The sequence below is a fragment of the Sylvia atricapilla genome, chromosome 1 (assembly GCF_009819655.1).
Source record: "Sylvia atricapilla isolate bSylAtr1 chromosome 1, bSylAtr1.pri, whole genome shotgun sequence".
Classification (NCBI taxonomy): domain Eukaryota; kingdom Metazoa; phylum Chordata; class Aves; order Passeriformes; family Sylviidae; genus Sylvia; species Sylvia atricapilla.
The window spans coordinates 138,544,308-138,567,461 of NC_089140.1; the positions used below are offsets into that span (position 1 = coordinate 138,544,308).

The following is a 23,154-nucleotide window of genomic DNA, read 5'->3' on the forward strand; positions in this document are numbered from 1 at the left end:
AAAACTTATGCTTTGTCCAGCATAAGAGAGGTTTATTTTATTAAACCCTAATCCATCCATTCAAAATTCAACAGAAAATGTCTGATGATTATGTTTTCATTAAAGCAATACCACATTAACATCTGATTGCAAACAGACTAGTTTAGTAGATTTCAGCTCAACTGCCCTTAAAACAGACTTTGTACAAGTACTGGTTTCAGTAAACATTCCACAGAGGAGAGGGGGGGGAAAAGGAAGTTAAGCTCATACTTACACATCAGGAACGTATATTTGTCCCTAGCCTTCTCTTTCATTGATTAGCAGATGTCACTTTTTGTAAAATACTATTAATATCTGAAGTACCACAATACAGGTTAAATGAAAGAAAAAGGAGACCAGAATAGAAATTATTTACACATACACTGCCTTCTTGGGCTAAAATGGGAAAACGAGCTTCATACACAACCTACTTGGAGGCAGAGCAGAGAGGGTAAAACTGCTAAGAAATACCTATCTCCAACTAAGTTGGATTTGAGTATTAAACTGGACTAACACCTTTGTTTTTTTAGAGTATCACTCACTTGTGCTTCCTCTTGCATCTCAATATACTTGCATTGAAGCTTCTCAATCATAGCCAGAAAACACTCCAATCCATATTCACATCTGTCACTCAAGTCCTTTGCAGCCACACCTTTATCCAATTTGCTAAAACAGGTCTATAGAGCAGAGGCATAATTGGATTTACTTCAGCTATATACCTCTCATTTCACGGGAAAACAATAAGGAAATTAAGATCAGTGGGCAGTGACGCGGTATTTAACACTGATGGAAGCAATACAGCAACCCCCAGTTTGAGATTGCCTGGACATAGAAGATCAATGTACCACAGAGTCAGCACATAAATAATATTCAACTCACATTTAGTGTAAAGCTAAGGTTTATCGTATCTTTGCCATAAGCCCTGTCTTCCACAGTCATTGAATCCATAACTAGCCTGTCAGATTACAGCACAGAGAGCTCTCTGTCTACTGTAGAACTTCTGAGCATCATTAAAGTCTTGTAAGCTTCACCTTTTCCAGTATTTTTCTCATTTTCTCTTGAGTTCTCTGTGCACACTGACTGTCCCTGTTAATGTGAGTATTGTTTGCCTGTTTGATTTCATTCCAGGAGCATTTGTGATACGATGCCAATTTGCTGCAGCGTTTCTGATGATAATTGCTCACAGAAAGCAGCCACAAATGAAACAAGCATGGGCTGTCACAGAGTATCAATGATTTTTCAGAGAAAGAAAACTAGGAGTTCAAAGCTCTTAAATGTTAACCAAATACCCCAATACACAATGAAGTTATTACACAAGCCAGGACTTTTTGATCTTCAGCCCGAAGACCAGAGCAGACATTATCCAGAGAGATAAAGTCCCCAGCGATTTAAGCCTACCTGCAACCTTGTTTCCAACAGAGTCTGAGAAAGGGAGCAGAGGAGTTCATGAGGAGTTCAATACTCCTCCACATTTCACAACCATTAAGACACTGCAGAAATTTGTGTTTATGACTGCACTGGAAAATACATCAGCTACTGAAATCACTTATAAAAAGATGCATCCAATGACACAGGATACTTGTTTTTATTTTGTTCTTTGTTCTGGACAGCTTTATTTAGCACATGAGACATCAGTCTTCTACACAGCAGACTCTTCAACTCAGATTGAAAAACCTGCCACCAAAATACTGCCATATGACCAAGCAGGAAATGTGTTCTGAAACTTGTGTTTCAGTACTAAAAAACAGACCTTCAGGTGTAAAGCAGAACTATTTCTCAAGTAATAGTATCAGCCACAACACTAAAAATGTCATTTCCATTTGTTTGCTGGTGTAGATACAGCAGGAAGAGATGACCACTATGCAAGCACCAACACCACGGCATTTCTGACTGAATGTACAAACCAATACTCCATACTGAATAAACCACATATACCCAAGAAAAATGAGCACTACCTTGTATCTAGACATTTCCTAAAAGAAAAAGATGTTATGTTTGTGAAGTATTGGAACAGAAACAGTTACATAGGTCTGAAAATAAATGTAGTAAGTGTTAATAATGCAAGTAACACAGCACACAGAAAAATATCAGTTTTTCCAAATTATACTTTAAAAAATCTCAAAGAAATCTAAATAATCTAAATGAATACCAGCATCTTTCAGCCAATGCTGATTCACTTTCCAAACACCATTTATAATTTCCATTCAATTATTCCCCTAATAGGAGACTCTTGCCCCTTTGTACAAGCTATGATTGTTTTTAAATACCCATAGACCCTTCACTGCTATGGCACAGCTACACAAAATTAACAGTACCCAAACCAAACCATATTTCAACTGCTGCTGTTATTAAAATAATGCAGCTGGCCAGCCAGGAAAGGTTATGTTTTTATAGAGAAAATGTATCAAATAACAACCCCCCCCCTCCAATTTCTAAACTCTAATGCCCTGAACACAAGTCAATAATCATAGACAGCATGACTTAGTAAATCATCATTATATCAGATATATAATGACTCTTTAGAAAAGGATATACAAGTAACTCCTAAATAAAACTCAAGAGCCCCCCAGCCTTGTAAATTTAGTGTTCAAAACACCAAGTAATTTAATCACTTGGAGTAGCCACTTGTCAGATATTAATGACCATTAATCCTCAATCAAGAATCTTGCAGTTCTGCAATGCCCCTAATCTCCAAATCTTCAAAGCACTGCTCAAACATTAGGAATGAAGTCATATAAAAAATTAAAAAAAAAATTAAAAACCATTCTGAAACTATTAAGAACATCAAAGATACATATTTTAACTGCATACTGCCAAATTTTAAATTTGGCTACACCCCGACATCACAGTTGTTAATTTCAAAGTTTGTACCTCACTACAGAACTACGTGTAACATAAACTCACAGAGCCTTTAGGGGCGTTCTGTGAAGATCCCGCTGTGGGGACAAGAATATACCAAGATGCACATTTCTGCATTTATCTAAAGAGAAACAACAGCAAATCAAAGCACTGAGGATTCATTTATGGCAGTGTTCCAGAGAGCTGAATGTCTCCACACTGAAACCAGATTTCCTGTACCTGTGCCATGTCTTACACATGTGAAATCAAACAAGAGAGAGCTTCTGTTAGCCCACTGGATACATGATGTAGCACACTGATGTAGAGTCTTGAATTAAGTATTTATATCTTTTTAAATGCTTAACATTTTTTGCCACCCAAGAAAGCTTTGTGGTCAGAACCACTAGCATCAATTGCCAGCATCTGGGGAAGAGGATGCAGCGAATCTAAATAACTCTGTGTTCTGTAGCTGGTTTCAGCATTAACGTGGAAGGTCTCACAACACTCACATCCTCTCAGTACTTAACACTACTGCAACAGTGATCAATATTTACCTTGGAAAAAGCCAGGACTGCTAATAATGTGTGATACATTTTGAATAGATCCATATCACATATGTAGCCTTCTCCATACAAATTCTTAAAACTCAAACCATGAACTTTTATATTTGAGTGTTTCAGCATGAGCAATTTTAATTAAACTCCTAGCATAAACCAAATGCAAGAGAGAACTGATAATGCAGCTTTGTAAATGTATAGATCACAATGTTAGTCATTACCAACAATGACTCGGGAAACTGTTAACCTCAAAGACGCCTAGAATCAACATCTTCTTGATACACATATAACACATATATGCCACCTCTGAATAAAGAGCTGAACTGTTTAGCAATTAATATCCACATGAAGACATACCACATTTTACTCTAATTTAGTGGTCATATCTCCTTGCCCAGGTAACCCTACACCAAATCTACAACTGGTGCCGTGCTGGAACAACCAATTAGCTATGCAAAAATGAAATTTAATTAAACAGTTTTGAAATCCTCAAGTAAGCATGGAATGGCTTTGTTTTTAAACAAAGACTTGGAAAAAAAACTACAAAAACCTAGGTATCATGAAACATGAGCAATGTTAACATTTTAATAGTTCCAGATGAGGTTTTTACACACTGCAAATAAGTGCTTAGCCTAAACTTACAAAAGACAAGTTCTGGAAGCTGACCAAGCAAAAATTTGCCTTGAGCTGATTTGTCTCCTGGCTATAGCACCACTTGATAAGACAATAACAGAGACTCTCAACTTTCCTGCCAAGAAAACAAGAACTCTGAAGTAAATTAAAGATATCATTGCAACGATTAAGAGTAAGGAAACATGTCTGATACACATGACATGCTCCTCCAGATGAATAAGGAGACAGATGTTTACAGACACACATAAAAAATTCCACCTTAATCAGTGCAGTCCACAGAAGAGGGTTCTTGAAAGCACTGTAAAAGATAACATGTCAGAAGCACAAAATCAACAAGTTGATACCGTGGTCTCATAGCTGTTGGCTATGACCCTTTATGGCAGAAGACTTGCCACCACATTAAGTCATGGCATGAGTTCAGCACCAAGCTGAGTTATGAGCTGACACTCCTGAAGGACAGGATGCCATCCAGAGGGACCTGGACAAACTCGAGAGGTAGGCCACAGGAACCACATGAGGTTTAGTAAGGGCAAGGGCAAGGTGCTGCACCGGGGTCAGGGCAGCCCTGGTACCAGAGGCTGGGGGATGAGCAGATGGAGAGCAGCCCTGCCCAGAAGGACTTGGGGGTGCTGGTGGATGGGAGGCTGGACATGAGCTGGCAATGTGCACTCCCAGGCCAGAAAGCCAACTGTACCTTGGGCCACATCCAAAGCAGTGTGGGCAGCAGGTCAAGCAGGTGATTCTGCCCCTCTGCTTTGCTCTCATGAGACCCCCACCTGCAGTGCTGTGTCCAGTCCTGGAGCCCTCAATGCAGAAAGGCCACAGATCTGTTGGAGTGAATCCAGAGGATGCCACCAAGTTGATAAGAGGGATGGAACACTGCTCCTGCGAGGAAAAACTCAAGAGATTCGCTTGTTCAGCCTGGAAGAGAAGGCTTTGGGGTGACCCGACTGTGGCCTTCCAGTACCTGAAGGGAGCCTACAATGATAATGGAGAGGATTTACAACAGCATGTAGTGACAGGACAAGGGGGAATGGCTTCAAACTCAAAGAGAATGGTTCTAGATCAGATATTAGGAAAAAATCCCTAAATGTGAGGGTGGTGAGGCACTGGCACAGATTGCCCAGAGACGCTATGGATACCCCATCTCTGAATGTATTCAAGGCCAGGTTGGATGGAATCTGAGCAACCTGGCTTTGTGAAAGGTGTCCCTGCACATGACAGGGGGGCTAGAACTAAATTATTCATAAGGTCCCTTCCAATTCAAACCATTCTATGAAACTGAAAATTAGAGATGATACTGAATTTTTACACGTTATACTAATCTCAAGAAATATGACTGATAAACACAGAACTCACTTCAATGCATACCCCTACACCAGTTCCTTTGAAGAGATCTTCAAATTATTCTAGATTCTCTTACTGAGCAGGACTGCATTTTTGACCATTCCTGACATGATGGATGTCTAGATACTTTTCCTTTTCTTCTTCATACTTAACTTTAGAATAAAAGCTCTTAAAGCTGTTAGACCAATTTTATCTCAGGAGTAGTAAAGGAAAAATATTTTAAAAAAGTTTTCCATTAAGACTTCAACATCTTCAAAGTAATTGTTCTGGCAGATATCTTCAGTTGTAATTATGTTTGATGGCCAAAAAAAAGTATTTTAATTCCCTGAGAAGTAATCAAAAAGATACTTAATCTAAACATTCTGTTGAAAAACCTAAGGCCAAGTCTGAGTAGACTTTAAAGGCAAGGTAACTTCAGAAAAATGTTGTTTTGAACAGTGACTTCAGAAATAACAAGCCTTGGCCCTCACTGTTTTATCTACTAAGTGTAGCAGTCATCCTTTGGACAGAAGACCTCAAACGCCCCACAATTATTTACCCTTATCTTGACTTAACAGAGCCTAAATACCATCATTTATAAAGTCTTTGTAAATACAGTTCTTGGAATAGTAAGCTTACATTTTATGTCACTCAACAGCTAATTCAACACCAGATGTTAAAATCTTATTTCTGAACTTGACAGAAATTTGGGGCTTAAAACCAATAATTATATAGGAAGCGTAACGGAATGATGCATGCCATTTCATCTCAATTGTATATCAAAATACCTTTTTGACACAAGCAGAGGTTTCTTGGAGCTGAGCCTAAATTCACCAACAATGAACAATGTGTATTGATCTGAGGTGGTCCTCAAGCAGAGGATGCTACATATATTTTCACAGGGAAATTATAAATTATAGGAGTGTGTCAATTTTGTCTCATGTAGGTCCTCAGCACCGAACCATTCCGGAAATCCATGTTAAATTGAAGGCAATCCACCTTGAACTGTGGGGGAGAATGATCTTACAAGCTTCAGTACTATATTAGGATTTTTGAGTATTAGGAAGCACATGAGAAGCATCCCAAGCATTCTGTTCCCTAGGTGTCTTTATTACATCCCTTGGTACCATAACACTTGCTTAGTTTGTAAGTATCAAGACTTCAGATAACTTAACTGCTAAAGGGACATCACTAATCTTTCTGCTCCACAGTATGTACATGAGGCTAAAGAAAACTGCCCAAATCATAACAGATTATTGATTTAACAAGTCTTTTTCTGTCACTTCTGCTTGGTTTAGGAACCATTTCTCCCTGTAATTACAGGAATCTAGATGGTTTTCCAGATTACCTGTTGCTTATAGCCATCTCACTTTCCTTCAGCATTTGGCTGGGGTTTTTTTCTGACAGAACAAATGCAATAACATCCATACACAGCAACAAGCCAGATATAACATCCCTTGTCACTTTGTCTCAGTAAGTGGCTGACTCAAAGCACAATTTTAAGTCAGTGACAGGCCAAGAAGCATTTTATTACTTCTTCTGGAACATTAACTGCTTATATGCACTGTTTGGAGCATGGCTGAAAAAGCTGTACCTTGCTTACCCTAAAGCTTAGTCTAGAAAAAGTAGACATTCCATTCATTTTTCACTTTCTGAACACTCTTGCACAGATTGTGCGCAGCTCAGCAGCACAACACAAACAAGCAAAGCTTCAACCACCACTGAAAATCCCCCACAGAAAATACTCCTAAAGTATCTGTGCTTTCAGTCGCTTTATTTCTCCTTTCAAGAACTACTTCCAAACTGCTGTGATTCAAGAGCTCTAGAATTTCCCTAAAAGCAAAAGGGAAAACCATCCTAACAAGAAGTGGGCCTCCCTACAGGAACACATCCTGGCCACACCTTCCAACAGCTCCCACTTCCAGCCAAGGTAATTGTTCCCACAGTGGAGCCCAGATTCCTACAGACACTACCAAGTGACTGACACACACTATTCACTCACTGGCAGCAAGCTCAGCTGCTGCAAACATGGGTTAGCTGCTCACTCATTCTATTACTGGGATACTTTCAAAGTCATAAAGATTTATTTTTTTTAAAACCATAGCCTATATAAAAAGTTACTTTAAATAACAAAAATCACTGATTTCATGTAAAACCAGACACAGAGCGTGAAAGAGACCATTTCTCAATATCCAGAACTAAAACTGGTTAATATCCAAAATATAAAATGGAAAAGAGAAATTGAGACAAGACTCCACAGGTAGGTGGAGTTCAGACTGAAGAACTGAAATAGTACAGACACCAAACCTGTTTCTGCACAAGTACAACGTTAGAAGGGAAGATTACTGGATTTTGGCTTGAGGCATGTTGGGTTTTCACAGGCTGTGGTTTTCCTTGACTCTGCCAGGAATTTACATTCGTCGGCTAATGTCTTGTAGGTACCATGAAATATCTGTTTAAGTCATTTATTTACTCATGTCCAAGTGAGCTGCTTGTTCTTGCAAAAGGAAGCAATTAAACATAAACTGCAGTACATCAAAGGAAAAGCTAATTAAACAGTGGAGAAAAGCAAAGGTTATTAAAACACCAAAAAATACTGAATGTTAATTAAGGTGTGTGTTACCAAATACACCAATCTCTTCTTCATTTTTGTCCCACTACATTTGAGTTTTACAGCAGTTTAGGTTAACAACCACCTCCAGGGTTACTCACAAGCCATCAGCACCCTTCAATACTGCCTCAATACTTCAATACTATCATTACACATGTGTATTGAAATTTCCCATTGGTGTGTTTCACATGCTGCTAAAACGCAGTTCTCTGCAATTACAAAGTTCAATAACACATTTCACAGTACATGGATTCACGCACATTCCCATGGAAACCCTCAGGGCCATGGGCACTGCAGAATCACCTCCTTATAGAAACACTTCTGTAAGACAGCCCCAGGACCTCAGTTGTGTGAGTGGCAGGGCATTAGATGTTATTAACCCACTGTCAGGAGGCAGTGATAGGAATGTAATGAGATTAACGTCCAAAATTCTGCTAGTTGCAAGCAGGATGGAGCATTTCCCCAGGACTACTTAGTATATTATGTCTTCTACTCCCCAAATTGCACTGAACAAGAAACTTTTGAAAACATTCAGTATTTCAGGCAGTTTTTACAAATTGCCAAGACAATTCATATTTATTATTTTTAAAGAATTCAATATCTAGCCATCATTTCAAGAATGAAAACTGATGAATAAACTCCTTCAAAGCCACAACATATGGAAATTATATAGAAGCAGTAGAGACAGGCACAGTTTCAACATTTTCTGCTCAAAACACCAGCACTTTACATTTAAATTTCAACATACAGTCAACACACATGTTCTGTGTATCAATGAATCACCATTGTTCAAAATTCATGGCGCTCACCAAGCAAGGAGTGCATTGCAAGTACAAGGTTTTCTTTAGCATCAACTTCTAGCAGCTTCCTATAAAAAGATTTAAAGATGACAGCCAAAAGCAGCAGCAGCAATGTTATTTAATAGCCTATTCTTTTATCAGATTGTGCCAGACTGCTACCATTTTGAAGCTGAAGAAAAAATGCAAGACAGTTATCCTTATCTATTTATTTGACTTTCCAAAATTAGCAAAGCAAGGCAGACCTAGATGGGAGGAGGGAGTGGGGACTCATCTGAGACTACTGATCTTTTCCAAAAACATACCCTGCACAATGGAACTGGAATATGCTATTTAAGGGTGTGTCATTAAAGCATGACTTCCATATGCATTCAACAGAGGCTTCCAAGTAACAAGTAAAATCCCTACCGGACATGACTTCCATATCATTTTAATAATTTATAACTTTTTCACAACTATTTTTTCCACATTGAAACACTCAGCCTTTCTGGCAAACACTTGGTTATGTGCTAAGGGCCTGCAACAGAGACAGATCCTCCTAGTAACAGCTAGTGCAATCCAGAGAACCAAGCCTGCATGGAGTCTCAAGTTTTCTGGCTGACTTTAAAGTACAAAATTGAGGGGAAAAAAAAGCCCAAACCATGAACATCAGTTATTGCTTCAGCTTTCCCATCTTTTGAACAGAGATTTGCCTTTGTATCATCATCTGAACACTGCCACATGAAAATCACTTCCAGAAGAGTTTCATTTCTAATAACAGCTACTGTGACAATGAGATTAAAAACAACCATTCTAATTTTATCACTGAGAATGTCAATGGAGAAGGCAGTATGGCTTTCAAATTGCTTCCAAGGAGTGATGACAGCTGCAGTAAATATCCTACATCTCATCTAAAGTTTAAAAAGCTTTAAAACAGTTAATTTTTATTTTTTTTTGCATTGGTAATAGTGTAATAGTAAAAAAGCCAGAGACCTAAGTGCTCAAAACTCATCCCTACATTGATGAAGCATTTTGTCAGACTGTATACTTTTCTCAGGTACCCAAGAAAAATCCCCAAATATCAGCAGGTGATTTACACCTCCAAGTTCCTGAACAGCGAAGAACCTGCTGAACAGGAAGGGGTTTGCACATTGCTTCTTGCACAGATATGGGCTCCACGGAGCAGGAAGGATGTGCAGCAAACACACTGGAGAGCAGGATACAACGTGTGAACAGAACAAAGGCAAAGACCAACAAGTCTAACATGCTCAAAACAACATCCTAACACTCACTTTCCAGAAAAAACACAAATATTTATGAAAGAGAATTAGCCTGTTACTGCATGCATAAAGCAAAAGTCAGGCATATCTTCAAACTCCAGTGAGTAAATAAGCCTCTCAATTAACTTTAGAATTTGATTAAGCCAAAAGAAATTAACAGAATGCTTATCTGAAATAAATATCCATATACAAGTCATTCAAAAACATTCTCACACTTATGCTGAAGTAACTTTGTGTATGCACATTACAAAAGACATTATCAAAGTTAAGCTCTACTGTCTTGGTTTTAGATTATGGAATAATCATACAAAATGTTAACAAGAATATTTATTATACGAGTCTGAATTTTTTCCATTTGGTACGTTAACAATTTATTTACTTTCCATTAAGCTGATGTGATTCTGTTATGTGGTAATCTAATTAAACTGCTACACACTGTTGGTAAAGCCAGTATCACATCTCTGCAATCTTAATGCTGCTGGATTAAAAATAATATGAAATTAAAAATAATATGAAAGAAAAGTATGCTCAAAACTGTACCATCACTAAAAGGTGTTTTAAGCTTGTGTGTAAATATGAAAAAAAAAACCCAAAGTAACCATATCCAAAAAATATCTCTGGCAAAGAAAGAGTAATGATAAAATACTATACAAATAGTTGAAGATACATGATCCTTTTTCAAAGACTAGGGGTCAAAAAAAAAAGGTTGCTCCTCTTCTTTTAAAGCCTTTCATATGGTCTGTAAAATTTATTTAAAAGGCAGAAGAAGAAAGAGTCGTAAGATTGAATAGGGTGTAAGAGTTGTTTTGTGCATTTCATATACACCACCAAGGGCCTTTCAGGATCTGTACCTGCTGGTTTCCCCCTGGGGTCCGCAGTTCTGTGTACACTTCCCTGACCTACACCACACTGAATGTCAGCTGCAAAGCTCTAATTCTCTTAAAATAAACTGAAAACCAAAGGAGAACATTTAACAATGTTCAGTGCGCAAGTAGACAATGCACTGCCTCAGCAACAAAGTCACCACTGGTCATCTCCCAACCATGGAGTCAAAGTTAACACCAACCAGGACAAAACGTAGTGATTATTATCTGCTACATTTTTAAATGTAACATTTTCATCACTAAAAGGTAGGAAGTTATTTCAAAGATATCTGGTGGAAACACTCTTGTCTTCAGTATCAACACAACCAAATAGTAATCACAAGATCTACTGCTTTTCACAGGAGCTATCAATATACAATTACTACAAGAGGCCAGTTCGATATGCACCTAAGAGGGACAAAATCCCTAGAACTTTAACTGCTAATGACAGCAATGTAGAGGGCAACACATTATTTCTCTTTGCACTCGGCAAAAGAAAGAAAAGCCCTATTTGAAGTAAGATTTTCCCCTTAAAGTCTTGAAGTGTGACACTGCTCAACACATTTAAGCCACTTCCACATCCAGATTAACTCCTTTTGTCAGCACACTAGTTTCATGGTATGAAGCGATACCAGATGTTGCAGTTCTAAATGTCTCACCAGGGTACACTTACCATGACACTTAGGAGATGCTGAGTGCACCACTGCACTCTTACAAATCATTTAAAGTTTGTGTTTTGTCAGCACATACCCACTTCTATCCACTGAGACAACACTCTGCTATTTGCATTCTCAGACCATTGTGACATGGGTACTTTACCCACTGCAGTTCAAGAAATTTCACTAAGCCTGAAAATTGTTATATTCCAAGGAGGCTCTTGCCCTTTCAACTTACCAGAAGACATTAATGCTTTCTCTGCTGAATTTAAGCACAGATTATATGTCAGAAGTTCCCTTCTGGGTTAGATTCATGCAACTCATTGTTAACACATGAAGATTAATGGAATATAGAACAAAGCTCTCCTGTCTTCTCCATAGTTCGAGGTATCCATGAATACATCAAGCCAGTATTCAGTTCACACACCAACTCTCAGGGCCAGCATAATGTGATCTATTTTTTTAGGGAAACAGGTCAAGGAAAAGTCAACAAGATTAAACTTCAACCTAAAATTCCCTTTTAGCTCCTTTGGAAGACACACAAAATACAATACAGCCTGAAGGACGTTCTATCATAAAATACCACTCTACAGCTCTTCAACATCAAGAGACTCTACAAATAACAGCAGGGAAAACCCACCACGGTACATTCTTCCAAAGTTGTCAGAAAGGGTAAAGAAGGAAAAAAAAAAAAAACCACACAAGAAATGCTAGGAAAAGTACAATATTCACAACTTAAGAAATGTCAGAGATTTCAGCCAACTCAATATAGGCTTCACCGCTACACTATGGAAATTGACTGCTTTCTTTCAAATTGTCAACAGTTGACATTTTAAAAAGTGCTTACAAAAACATTTGCAAGAAAAGCCTTAGAAACTGATTTTTAGTAACTATGGTACTTTACTGTGATCAAACATAATCCTGAGGGGCTCCTTCTATGAATAGCTGAGGATATACTCCAATGTATCCAACCTCCTTATGGCAAAAATGGATGGTGATAAAAAAAAAAACAAGGGACAAGTAACTTAAATATCACAATTATGAGTTGAGTAAGTACTGAAAAATAATTCAATAATGATGTGAAGGATTTTTTTTTAAATGCAGTCTCACGTATTCTTATCTATGGTTTTGTAAATAAATAAATAAATCCTCCATACATACTTTTTGGAGTCCAGGACATCCCCTTGGATGGCCTGGGACCTGAGGAAGGGAATTTGAGCCCTGGACAGGGGTGTGTGGAGCCGGTCCGGTGTGTGGAGCCGGCTCAGAGACCTTGGCACAGAGCCCAGGAAAACACTGGGTTTGATTTGAGTCCATGGGAGAGGCCTCCAACACAGAGAGAGGAATTACAAACCACCGGGATGTGAAAAGAGTAGTTTAGCACAGTAGAAGATGCAAAATTCAGTAGTTTTAGGATTCACAGAATAGAGGTAAATGGGGGACAAAATGGTGGAATTTGGGTGGTACCTCGTGTCCTTCTCCTTCTTCCTCATCTTCCATCTTTTGGGGTGGTGATGACACAAGGTATACTTAACATAGATAAGAATACAAAGCACTAGGCACACCACACCATCACCAAATGAGGGATGATGTAATGAAGCTTAAAGCAACAATCTGAGTAGATCAGTCCTATGTGACACAAGAGAATGTGGCAGTGTAGCCACAATGGTGATGGTGGTGCACAAATGAGGCAAGATCTGTAACTACTAACCATCTCCTTAACATATTTATGTTTTGGCCAATGCATGTCTGTATTTACTATAAACAAACTTACAAAGGCATCTTAAGGTTTAGTGGCAATTTGCTACTAGTATTAAGGCTTCTGCACATCAGCAGTTATGAAAATATAAGAATAGAAACCTATAGGCATTTTGAGCAGCCCACATAACTTTTGCCATTTCCTACAGTAAGTAAAAATTTTGTGCAATGAACAGAAGTGTAAAAAGAAACCATATGCAGCGGCTGAGTAAAAAAGGAATCATCATTCCCATTAATGAAATGATAAAAGCAATGCACATATTAATGCTTTAGCATGAGTTAAGGATTTAGTTATATTATGCAAGAGCCATGTACAAGCAAACCCTTTTCAGTCAGCGAACACTGTTCTTTAGAACCATTTCCAGGTGTGTATTTTTTGAATTTGTAAATAAATGCAAGGCTAAGATTTGAAAAGAAAAAGTAATTTTGGAGCTTAATAATTTAGTTAGATAATTTAGTTACTTCTACCTTCCTTCCTAGAATAACCTCATGCAGAAGATGTGCAGAGAATGAAAAACCTTCCCAGTAAAAGCATAGTGCCTTGTAACTGCTCTGAAGGCAAATGTGATTGAAAAAATCACTTATCTGGCCTAGGAGCACACTTGTGTTACTAAGAGTTCCCCATTTCCCGTCTCACAGCTGCTGTTTTCCAAATGAAAGTTTCCATATATCCATCACCTACATATCAGTGGTCTGACACAACACACAATCCACCACATGGAGTATCTGGTTTTGGACAATTTCTGAATGACACAGACTTTGATGCTCATCTTGTAAAAATGCTACTTACTCCACCAGATCTTACATCTTTAAATGATACACCAGTTCACTTCTGCCTTCAGAGTTTACTCTGCTGCCTGATTTCACTACTAAAATCAGGAGAAATGCATAAATATGCCAAGGAGGTCCTCCATAAGCGCAATTTTAGACAGCGTAGTTGTTAGAAGTTTCACTAGGGCAGCACTTTAGAGAAGTCTGCAAGATTTGATGGAAATCTAGAGTCTTCCATTAACCTAAAAATCATTCAAGAGAGTAATTATTTCTTATGTTCTAAAATCCATCAGCTTATAGTTTGAAATTTATTGCACCTTACCAAAGGAAAAGACTGTAATATCAGTGAACCAAATCTGATTAATTTCAGCAGCTGAATTACAAAAATATTTGGTTCCCACTGAAAAATTTGTAGAATACAACAAACCTGAGTCCATCAACACCTCTTGCAAAAAAAGAAAACGGGTAAGCCAAGCATGCATTGCTGTACAATTCTTTCTGACAACTTGTGATAATTAGAGAATTGTTTACGTTGGAAAAGATCTCTGAGATCATCAAGTCCCACCAACAATCCAACCCCACCACAGCACGCACCATGAAACTACGCCTTTAAGTGCCACGACTGCACGTTTTATCAAACACTTGAGGAATGGTGATTGCACCACCCTGGGCTGCCTGTTCCAATGTTTAACCACCTGTCGGGGGGGTTTCCTCACCCGAGCTTTAGGTGGTTTAAAGTCCTTGGCCCTCTAAAAAGCCACAAGTCACGTCTGTGTAAATAAGCAGAGTCCTCAAGGTCTGTTTTCAGGTTTCTCGTGTTGTTTATTATTCGAGATCTCAGAATTTTCTCTGCTCCCAGCCGAGGTCTGGACAGCAGCTGGGACACGAGGCGACTGCCCGCCTCAGGGGATGTCCCCTAACATTTATACAGATAACTACATACTGGTTATTTACTATTTTGTGCCAATGCCCAGTGCCCACACCAGAAGTGACATTCCACTTCGATCCAATCCACTCTTAACTACTTTGTGCCATCACCACCCCAAAAAATGGAGGATGAGGAAGAAGGAGAAGTACACGAGGTACCACCCAAATTCCACCATTTTGTCCCCCATTTACCTCTATTCTGTGAATCCTAAAACTACTGAATTTTGCATCTTCTACTGTGCTAAATTACAATTTTCACATCCTGGAGGTTTGTAATTCCTCTCTCTGTGTCGGAGGCCTCTCCCATGGACTCAAATCAAACCTAGTGTTTTCCTGGGCTCTGTGCCAAGGTCTCTGAGCCCCCTGGACTGGGTCCACACACCCCTGTCCAGGGCTCAAATTCCTTTCCTCAGGTCCCAGGTCATCCAAGGGGATGTCCTGGACTCCAACAACCACCCTTTCAGTAAAGAAATTTTTCCTAATATCCAATCTAAAACTCCTCTGTACCAACCTGAGGTGATTTCCTCTTGCCCTGTCACTTGTTACCTGAAGGAAGAGACCAATCCCACCTGGCTACAACCTCCTTTCAGGGAGCTGTAGAGAGGGCTGTCTCCCCTGACTCTCCTTTTCTCCAGGATAAACACCGCCAGTTCCCTCAGCTGCTCCTCCTCTGACTTGTGCTCCAGACCCTTCCTCAGCTCTGCTGCCCTTTTCTGGACATGCTCTGGCCTCTCAATGACTTTCTTGTAGCAAAGAGCCCAAAACTGAACATGGGATTTGAGGTGCAGCCTCACTAGCATTGTGCCCAAGGGGGAAAATCCCTGCCCTGCTCCTGCTGGCCACACTCTGATCCAGGCCAGGATACCACCGGTTTTTTTGGACACCTGGGCACGTGTTTGGTTTGGACACTGGCTCATGTTTGGTTGCTGTCAACCAGCACCCTTAGGTTCTCTCCCACCAAGCCTGTTCACTACTCTAAACAAAGCTTTCTTTGGGCTACTTGACTGGAAAAAACACAATAGGATCTCTATTCAGATTTTGACAACAGGAAGCAAAGCCAACAGGATGCAATAAATGGCACTTAATGTGATCTTTTTGTCAGGATGGCAAAACACAAATTCATGGGTTCTTACACCTTACCTGAAGGAAAAAGCACATTTTATAATGTGCTTCTGGAGGGTTATTCTTTATCCTGCACTTCCTAATCTCTTAGAAAAACTAGACCACCTACACTAGAACCCATTTCCCATCTAAGTTTCTTTACTAAGAAATTGAACAGATTAAAATAAAAAAGAAGTTAACTCCAAGATGCTCTATCTGTACCAGATTTTAAAAAGAGGCCTGAAAAGTAGATATTGCTGCATCATTACACATTCTGCTTTAAGGTAACATTCTGATATTTAGAACATCTTTTTGTTACAAATACTGGGGGGGGGTTTACTTTACTATTCTTCTGAAAATACCAAACTTTCCAAACATGCTTTCACATTCTCACACAGAGAGATGACTGACGTATTTTCTATTTTGCAATCACAGACTCAAAAGCAACCTACCTAAACACGCCTTTGCTTCCAAACCAGCCCCATTTGAAGGATTAATTGTGACACTGCGAAAAGATGAGACCAACTTCTCTGATGCCCACCAGAATTCAGAATTCTTGGCATGCAATTATCCTGGTCATCATCAAGATGACTAATGAAGTCTTGCTACTTTGTGAGAGCAGACAATACATTTAAATCAGTGAGGTATTAGAAACACTTAAAAAGAATTTCAGTAAGACATCTGAAGGACTTATAACAAAAGCCACTTTGTTTGTAAAGCAAGCAAATTTATGCCAACATTTCTGTCCATCACATATGTCACAGAAGTTTATGAACAAATGCAAATGTCCTGAGAACACTTTGTCTAGAAGACATCTGCAGGAGGTGCAAAGTTGAAAGCTTTCATAGTTTTCAGTAAATCACTTCCCTCTGTATGGACATGTGAGAGGCAGCACTGTGCTGTACCAGAAGAAAACACAAGGAAAAGAAAGAAAAAAGTATGGGAAAAACAAAACCAAAAAAATCATAAGGACTTGCTGGAGTGTCAGCAGCCACTCATAGTTGATCTGAATCCACAGCAGCTCACATAGATTATATACCTGATAGAGAAAAATCAGGAGCCAAATAAATCAAATTTACCAGTTGTTATGAAAGTGTATGGCAGCAGCCTGCAGCAGGAGCAGTCTGCTATCCCCTGCTGGGTTTTTAGGAACATTTCACAACTGGTCAGTTTTCACCACTCCTTGAAAATGCATCAAAGCCATAGGCACAGATAGTTGGACAGAACAGGGCTGAAAAAATGTTACTCAAATTTTCCTTTTCACAACATCTACTACACACAAATAGATTATTTTTTCTCTTCCCAAATGTTTACTATACTGTATATTTCCAGGATAAGAGCACTAATAATACCAAGCAGGCTTCAAAGTTTGTCTCAAAACTATGATCTTCTTTCTCCTAACCAGGGTACCAGCTCTCCTTCATACTTCAGCTGTACAGTGTTCTCCTGACACTGGGCAAAGATATGGAAGTATCAAACAGTGTTTCTATCCCTAAGAAGTTACTTTTCTCCCTGTGTAATTAATAGTATTACCAACTTTCTAAGACGTGAACCAACACAAAAAGATCCAGCAGCAAAGCCAAGAACCAACTTTAGTAGATGCTCTTCCACTTCAGGCCTGCATGGACTGTCTGTATTAGAATGGCTTGTTCTCTGCTTAGTCCCTTCAACCCATCAGTTTATTTTACTTCTCATTAAGCAAACGCAGCAGGTCCTAGCAACCCTGGCAGAGAAGGCAAAAAGCACAACGGGTCAAGGAAAAACCCACCGTGCTCCTCAGCTCTTACACCTGTGGAATTTTCTGGGTATATCGTAGGACTATAAGGAATGAAAGCTGAAAATAGCAGCTCCGGGCACAGGGGCGGCAGAACTGAGAAATGAAACGGCACATTTAAAACCAATGCGCTCTGCCCTGGCCCGTCCTTTGCTTACACCGGGCGGGAGCCGCTCCCCTCATCAGGAACGAGCACGTGGATCCTAGCCACAGCCAGGACGCTGGGTAGGGGTTCTTGCCCCTCGGGAAGCGCCGGTCCCGGTAGGACACGAGACTCCGCCGCGGCGCCGCCCCACGGACGGACCCCGCCGGCGGCTCCACGCGGCCACCCCGCCCACCCCTGTCCCACAGAGGCTCCGGGCCCTGTGCTCACCAGCCCGTCGATCTGCACTTGCTTGACGGCCGAGTCTCCCGCGGCTGCGGCTTTGCCTTTACCCTTGGCGGCGCCGAAGCCGCCGCCGGCAGAGCCTGAGCCTTCCTTGCGCGACGCCATCGCTGCCCCCGCACGGCCGGAAAGGGAAACGCGCCACACCGGAAGCGGCGGCGCGGCCGGGGCGGTGCGCCGGCAAACGGCTCCGGGCGGAAAGCGGCGGCGCGCACGCGAGGTCCGGCATTGCCGCAGTGCCGCCTCAGCGGCCCGGCTCGGCCCCGCGGGCCCGGGTGTGCCCGCAGAGATTGTGCCCCGTGCCCTTTGCTTTGTATACTGGGCCCTGTGCCGTGTGCCCTCTGCTCTGTGCCCTCTACCTTGTGCTCTGTGCCTTGTGCCCTGTGCCATGTTCCCTGTGCCCTGTGTCCTCTGCTCTGTGCCCTGTGCCGTGTGCCCTGTGCCTTATGCTCTGGGCCCTGAGCCCTGTGCCTTGTGCCCTGTGCCCTCTGCTCTGTGCCCTGTACCTTGTGCTCTGTGCCCTGAGCCCTGTGCCATGTTCCCTATGCCCTGTGCCCTGTACCTTGTGCTCTGTGCCCTGAGCCCTGTGCCATGTTCCCTGTGCCCTGTGTCCTCTGCTCTGTGCCCTGTGCTGTGTGCCCTGTGCCCCGCGCTGTGTGCTCTGTGCCTTGTCCCAGCTCATCCCTCATGGGACAGGCCCAGCGTAAAAAACAGAGTTCACTTTTCCTGGTAAATTTTAAGAAACAGGTGTAATAATAAAAAAATAGGACAATTAGGAAACAGATTAAGCAAAAGGAAGTACGGCCAACCAGGTGACTTGGCATTTAGCCAAGTCCACAACCTGCTATTTCAGAGGCCTTCTTTAAATAACCTTTCTATTGCATCACTGTGTTGAATATTCATATTTTTTCCATAAACTGGTTTCTATATTCTTGGAACTGTTTTGCATGGCCCCTCCTTGGGTCCGTCTTTTTAGAGCATCTGTGTTTCTTGGCTGTGTCTTCATTATCACCTCCAGATTGGGCCTTGGTCCATGCTTTCTTCAGATGGGAGATGCTGATAGTTGGTGTATCAATAGCAGAATCTTCTTTACATGTTCACTGGATGTTATCCCAGCCAAACAGACAGTTTAAGCATACTATATCACTACCACCACTATGCCTAATTTTCTTTACTAATAGCAGAAATAAAAACTTATATCCTTACCACAACATTATTAATCATATAGCACACATCTTGCGAAAAGCCAACTTTTTAATATACATTATAACACCCAGACACCCTTCCCTGCCAGCTTTCCTCTCCACAGAATCACAGGATCATTTACCTTGAAAAAAACTTCCAAGATCATCAAGTCAAAACTAATGTCACTTTGTCACCTACACGATGGCACTAAGTGCCACATTCAGGCGTTTCTTGAACACTTCCATGGATGTTGACTCCACTCCCTGCACAGTCCATTCCAGTGTTTAATCGCCCTTTCTGTGAAGAAATTCTTCCTGATGTCCAACCTAAACCTCCCCTGGTACAGCTTGAGCCCATGTCCTCTGTTCCTGTCATCCCATCGCTATTTGTCCAGGAGATGAGGCCAGCCTCCATCTGGCTGCAACCTTCTTTGGTTCCAAAATGGAACATATTTTGGAATATGTAAAAAAAAAAAATTAAGAAAGGATGTTCTTTGACATTTAATTTTTGTATACTTTCAATCCTAATCAACAAGAAAGGAGACTTAATCTGTGAATTAGACAGCAGCTAACAAGGTCTAAGTGATGTCCAGGCATTAGAGAGAAAGAATACTTGCTACCTTGTTAGTTAAGGCAACACTTTGAGGGAGATGTAGAGAGCAGTAAGTTCCCCCCTGAGCCTCCTTTTCCCCAGGCCAAACACCCCCAGCTCCCTCAGCTACTCTTCATCAGACCTGTGCTCCAGACCCTTCACCAGATCCATTGCCATCTCTGGACTCGCTCCAGGCCCCCAATGTTCCTCTTGTAGTGGGTGGCCTAAAACTGAGCATAGGATTTGAGGTGTGGACTCACCACTGCCCAGTGGAGGGGAAGGGTCACTGCCTTGGTTCAGGCAGTTGGCCCCTTGCAAACCATTTCTGACAGCCCAGGAACCTCCATCTGTGCATTTCTGTGGCCACGCTGGGCAGTTCTGATGCCACAGTGACACGAATTCCCAGCCCTGCTGCTGGGCCAGCCCTGGGCTGCAGCGAGGGGTCCCCAGCATGGTTGAGGAGACTCTGGTCTTGAAGGAGGATTTACACTAATAAACCTGCATGTGTTGAGGGAGATGTACTTCTAATAAGTTTGAAAGCTTTGTGTATTATCTTTACAAAAAGCAAATTGCTGTGGAGTGATGTGAATATCTGTCCTGAGTTTGAATAACGAGGCATCAGTACAGAATCAAAACATTACACAACTCCCTCAACTATCAGCTTCTCTTGCAATTCTCAGGAACGATTTTGTGTTGCATTAAAACATTTGGTTTTGCTTTGCTTCTCCAGTTTGTTTGAGGTAGGGGCTTTTTCGTGTGTTTTTTTAAATTTAATTTCAATCTCTACTCTTCAAATTCCTTCTGAAAAATGCAACAGGCTGTGAAAGGCAGCCCTACCAAACCCCCCAAATCTGTTCAGATACTATGCCAAATATATTACTTCATAAAAATTTATCTTTTCAACAATGTAGTTAGAAATAATTTCTAATTAAGGGTGAGGAACATATTTCTCAACACCAAAACACATCTCTATTTGCCTGCAGACACAGACCCAACATTTGCCTGTTCCTATAAAATGACTCTAACATCACTTAGAATAGTCTCTATCAGTTGCTTGCATTGGTGCTGGAAAAAAATCAAGCAAAGAATCTAGTATAATAATCATCCCACCAAGGCAAAACGTATCCTAAATGCTACTGATATCACTGACTAGAACTGCATTGACTCTAACAAGAAATCTGGACACCCAGCTCTGCTAAGGACATCTTGTGATAGATGTCTAAAGCAGGGTATGATTAATCCCACGTTTTCCATTGAGAAAATAATTCTTAAATGGAGATTGAAGGGGAAGTTCAGAATGTCAGCATCACTGAGGTCAAATGTGCCTTTTGCCCCAAAGAGACTGAAGTGCATGTGCAGTGAGAGTAGGGGCTTTTCCTACAGTTTGTAGAGAGGCTGATGCAGTAATAACCTTGAGCTTCAGGGCAGTGTGCTGTGGCCAGCGAGCTCAGCCATCATGCAGGTGTTGAAATTTTGAGTCCTGCCCTTAGGTTTCCATGAGTGAAGACTGCACTCCCCACTGGCATTGCCTTTTGAATTTTTTTCTAGAGAAGGAAGTTGTTTAATTCAATATTGTTATTTCACTTAGCTGTTATATTAACATGAATATCCAGTTTTAATTTACAATATAATAGAATCGTAGAATATGCTGAGTTGGAAGAATACATCAGGATCACTGAGTCCAGCTCCTGACTCTGCACAGGACATCCCCAAGACTCACACCATGTGCATGGGAGTGTAGTCTCAATGCCTCTTGAGCTCTGTAAGGTTTCATACCATGACCACTTCCCTGTGGGGGTGTTCCAGTACCTAACCACCCTCTGGGTGAAGAACTTTTTCCTGATATCCAACTTAAGCCTCCCCTGACTCAGCTTCATGCCGAGTGCTGTCACTGGTCATGAGGGTGAAGAGATCTGTACCTGCCCCTCCGCCTCCCCTCCTGAGAAAGTTGTAAACTGTGATGAGGTCTCTCCTCAGTCTCCTCCAGGCTGAACAGTCCTGCTCCTCGTACAGCATCTCCTCAAGGCCCTTCATCACCTTGGTTGTTCTCCTTTGGATGCTCTTAAATGGTTTAATATCGTTTTTATATTATGGTGGCCAAAACTGCCGCCAGCACTCGAGGTGAGGCCGCCCCGGGGCAGAGCAGAGCAGGACAGTCCCCTCCCTTGCCTGGCTGGCAATGTTGGGCCTGATGTCCCCCAGCACAGGGTTGGCCTCCTGGCTGCCAGGGCACTGCTGGCTCATGGTCACCCTGACATCAACCCCCAAGTCCCTTTCCATTGTTCTCCAGCCTCTCATTCCCCAGTCTATACACAGCCAGGGTTGCCCTGTCCCAGGTGCAGAATCTGGCACTTGCCCTGTTAAACTAAATCTGATCAAATAGTTTTAATTAAAGAAAACAAAGAGTAGGAAGCAGTACTATGGTAATAAATAGTGATATGGTGATTTTCAACTCCCATCCATGGACTGCTAGACATCTATGGAATACTACTTGTTGAAGGGTATTTAAATAGAAAAACATACCTTCTGACAGTAAATGCACAGTGCTTTACCACTGGCAAATTCTTAGGGATCTGAAAAAGAACAAAAACTCTTAGGATAATACAAATGTGAAATATTATCCTGGCCTATGAAGTTTTTGAATGGAAAGTCAATGTGATTTTAAAAAATGCCAACAACACAAACAAAACCAACCAAACAACAAACAAAACAAAAACAAACAAAAAAAATCAAAAAACTCAACAAAGACAAAACTAAAAAAACTCACAACCCCCCCAAAAATCACCAAATAAACCCCAACAAGTAGCTACAGCACAGAACATTACCATGTTCAGAGATATTGCTATGGGCATCCAAAATATCCCTTTTCAAGGGACTGGCATGGGACTCACTACTTAATGCACTGCCAGAATAATTTAGTCAATTTTGTTAATTAGATTAACATGAAAAATGAAAAACAAATACCAACTTTCTACTTTACAAAACTCACCAAATCACTGGAGGCAAGAGACAATAAAAAATTTCACCATTGAAAATTCTGAATTCTTGAAAAGGAGGCCAACCAAAAGGATATCAGTGTGAAGAATTTAGAAACGTTGCCCAAA

At 40.9% G+C, this 23,154-nt stretch overlaps 1 protein-coding gene across 1 annotated transcript in view; it reads right to left on the minus strand.

Annotated features, from left to right (window-relative positions):
- EIF3H (eukaryotic translation initiation factor 3 subunit H) overlaps nucleotides 1-18,420 on the minus strand; it is an 89,113-nt gene extending 70,693 nt beyond the window's left edge. The window contains exon 1 of the mRNA XM_066335026.1: nucleotides 18,263-18,420. Coding sequence (XP_066191123.1) covers nucleotides 18,263-18,382 — 120 coding nt within the window. The 5' untranslated portion in view covers nucleotides 18,383-18,420. The remainder of the gene's footprint in view (nucleotides 1-18,262) is intronic.
- Between the last annotated feature and the right edge of the window lie 4,734 nt (nucleotides 18,421-23,154).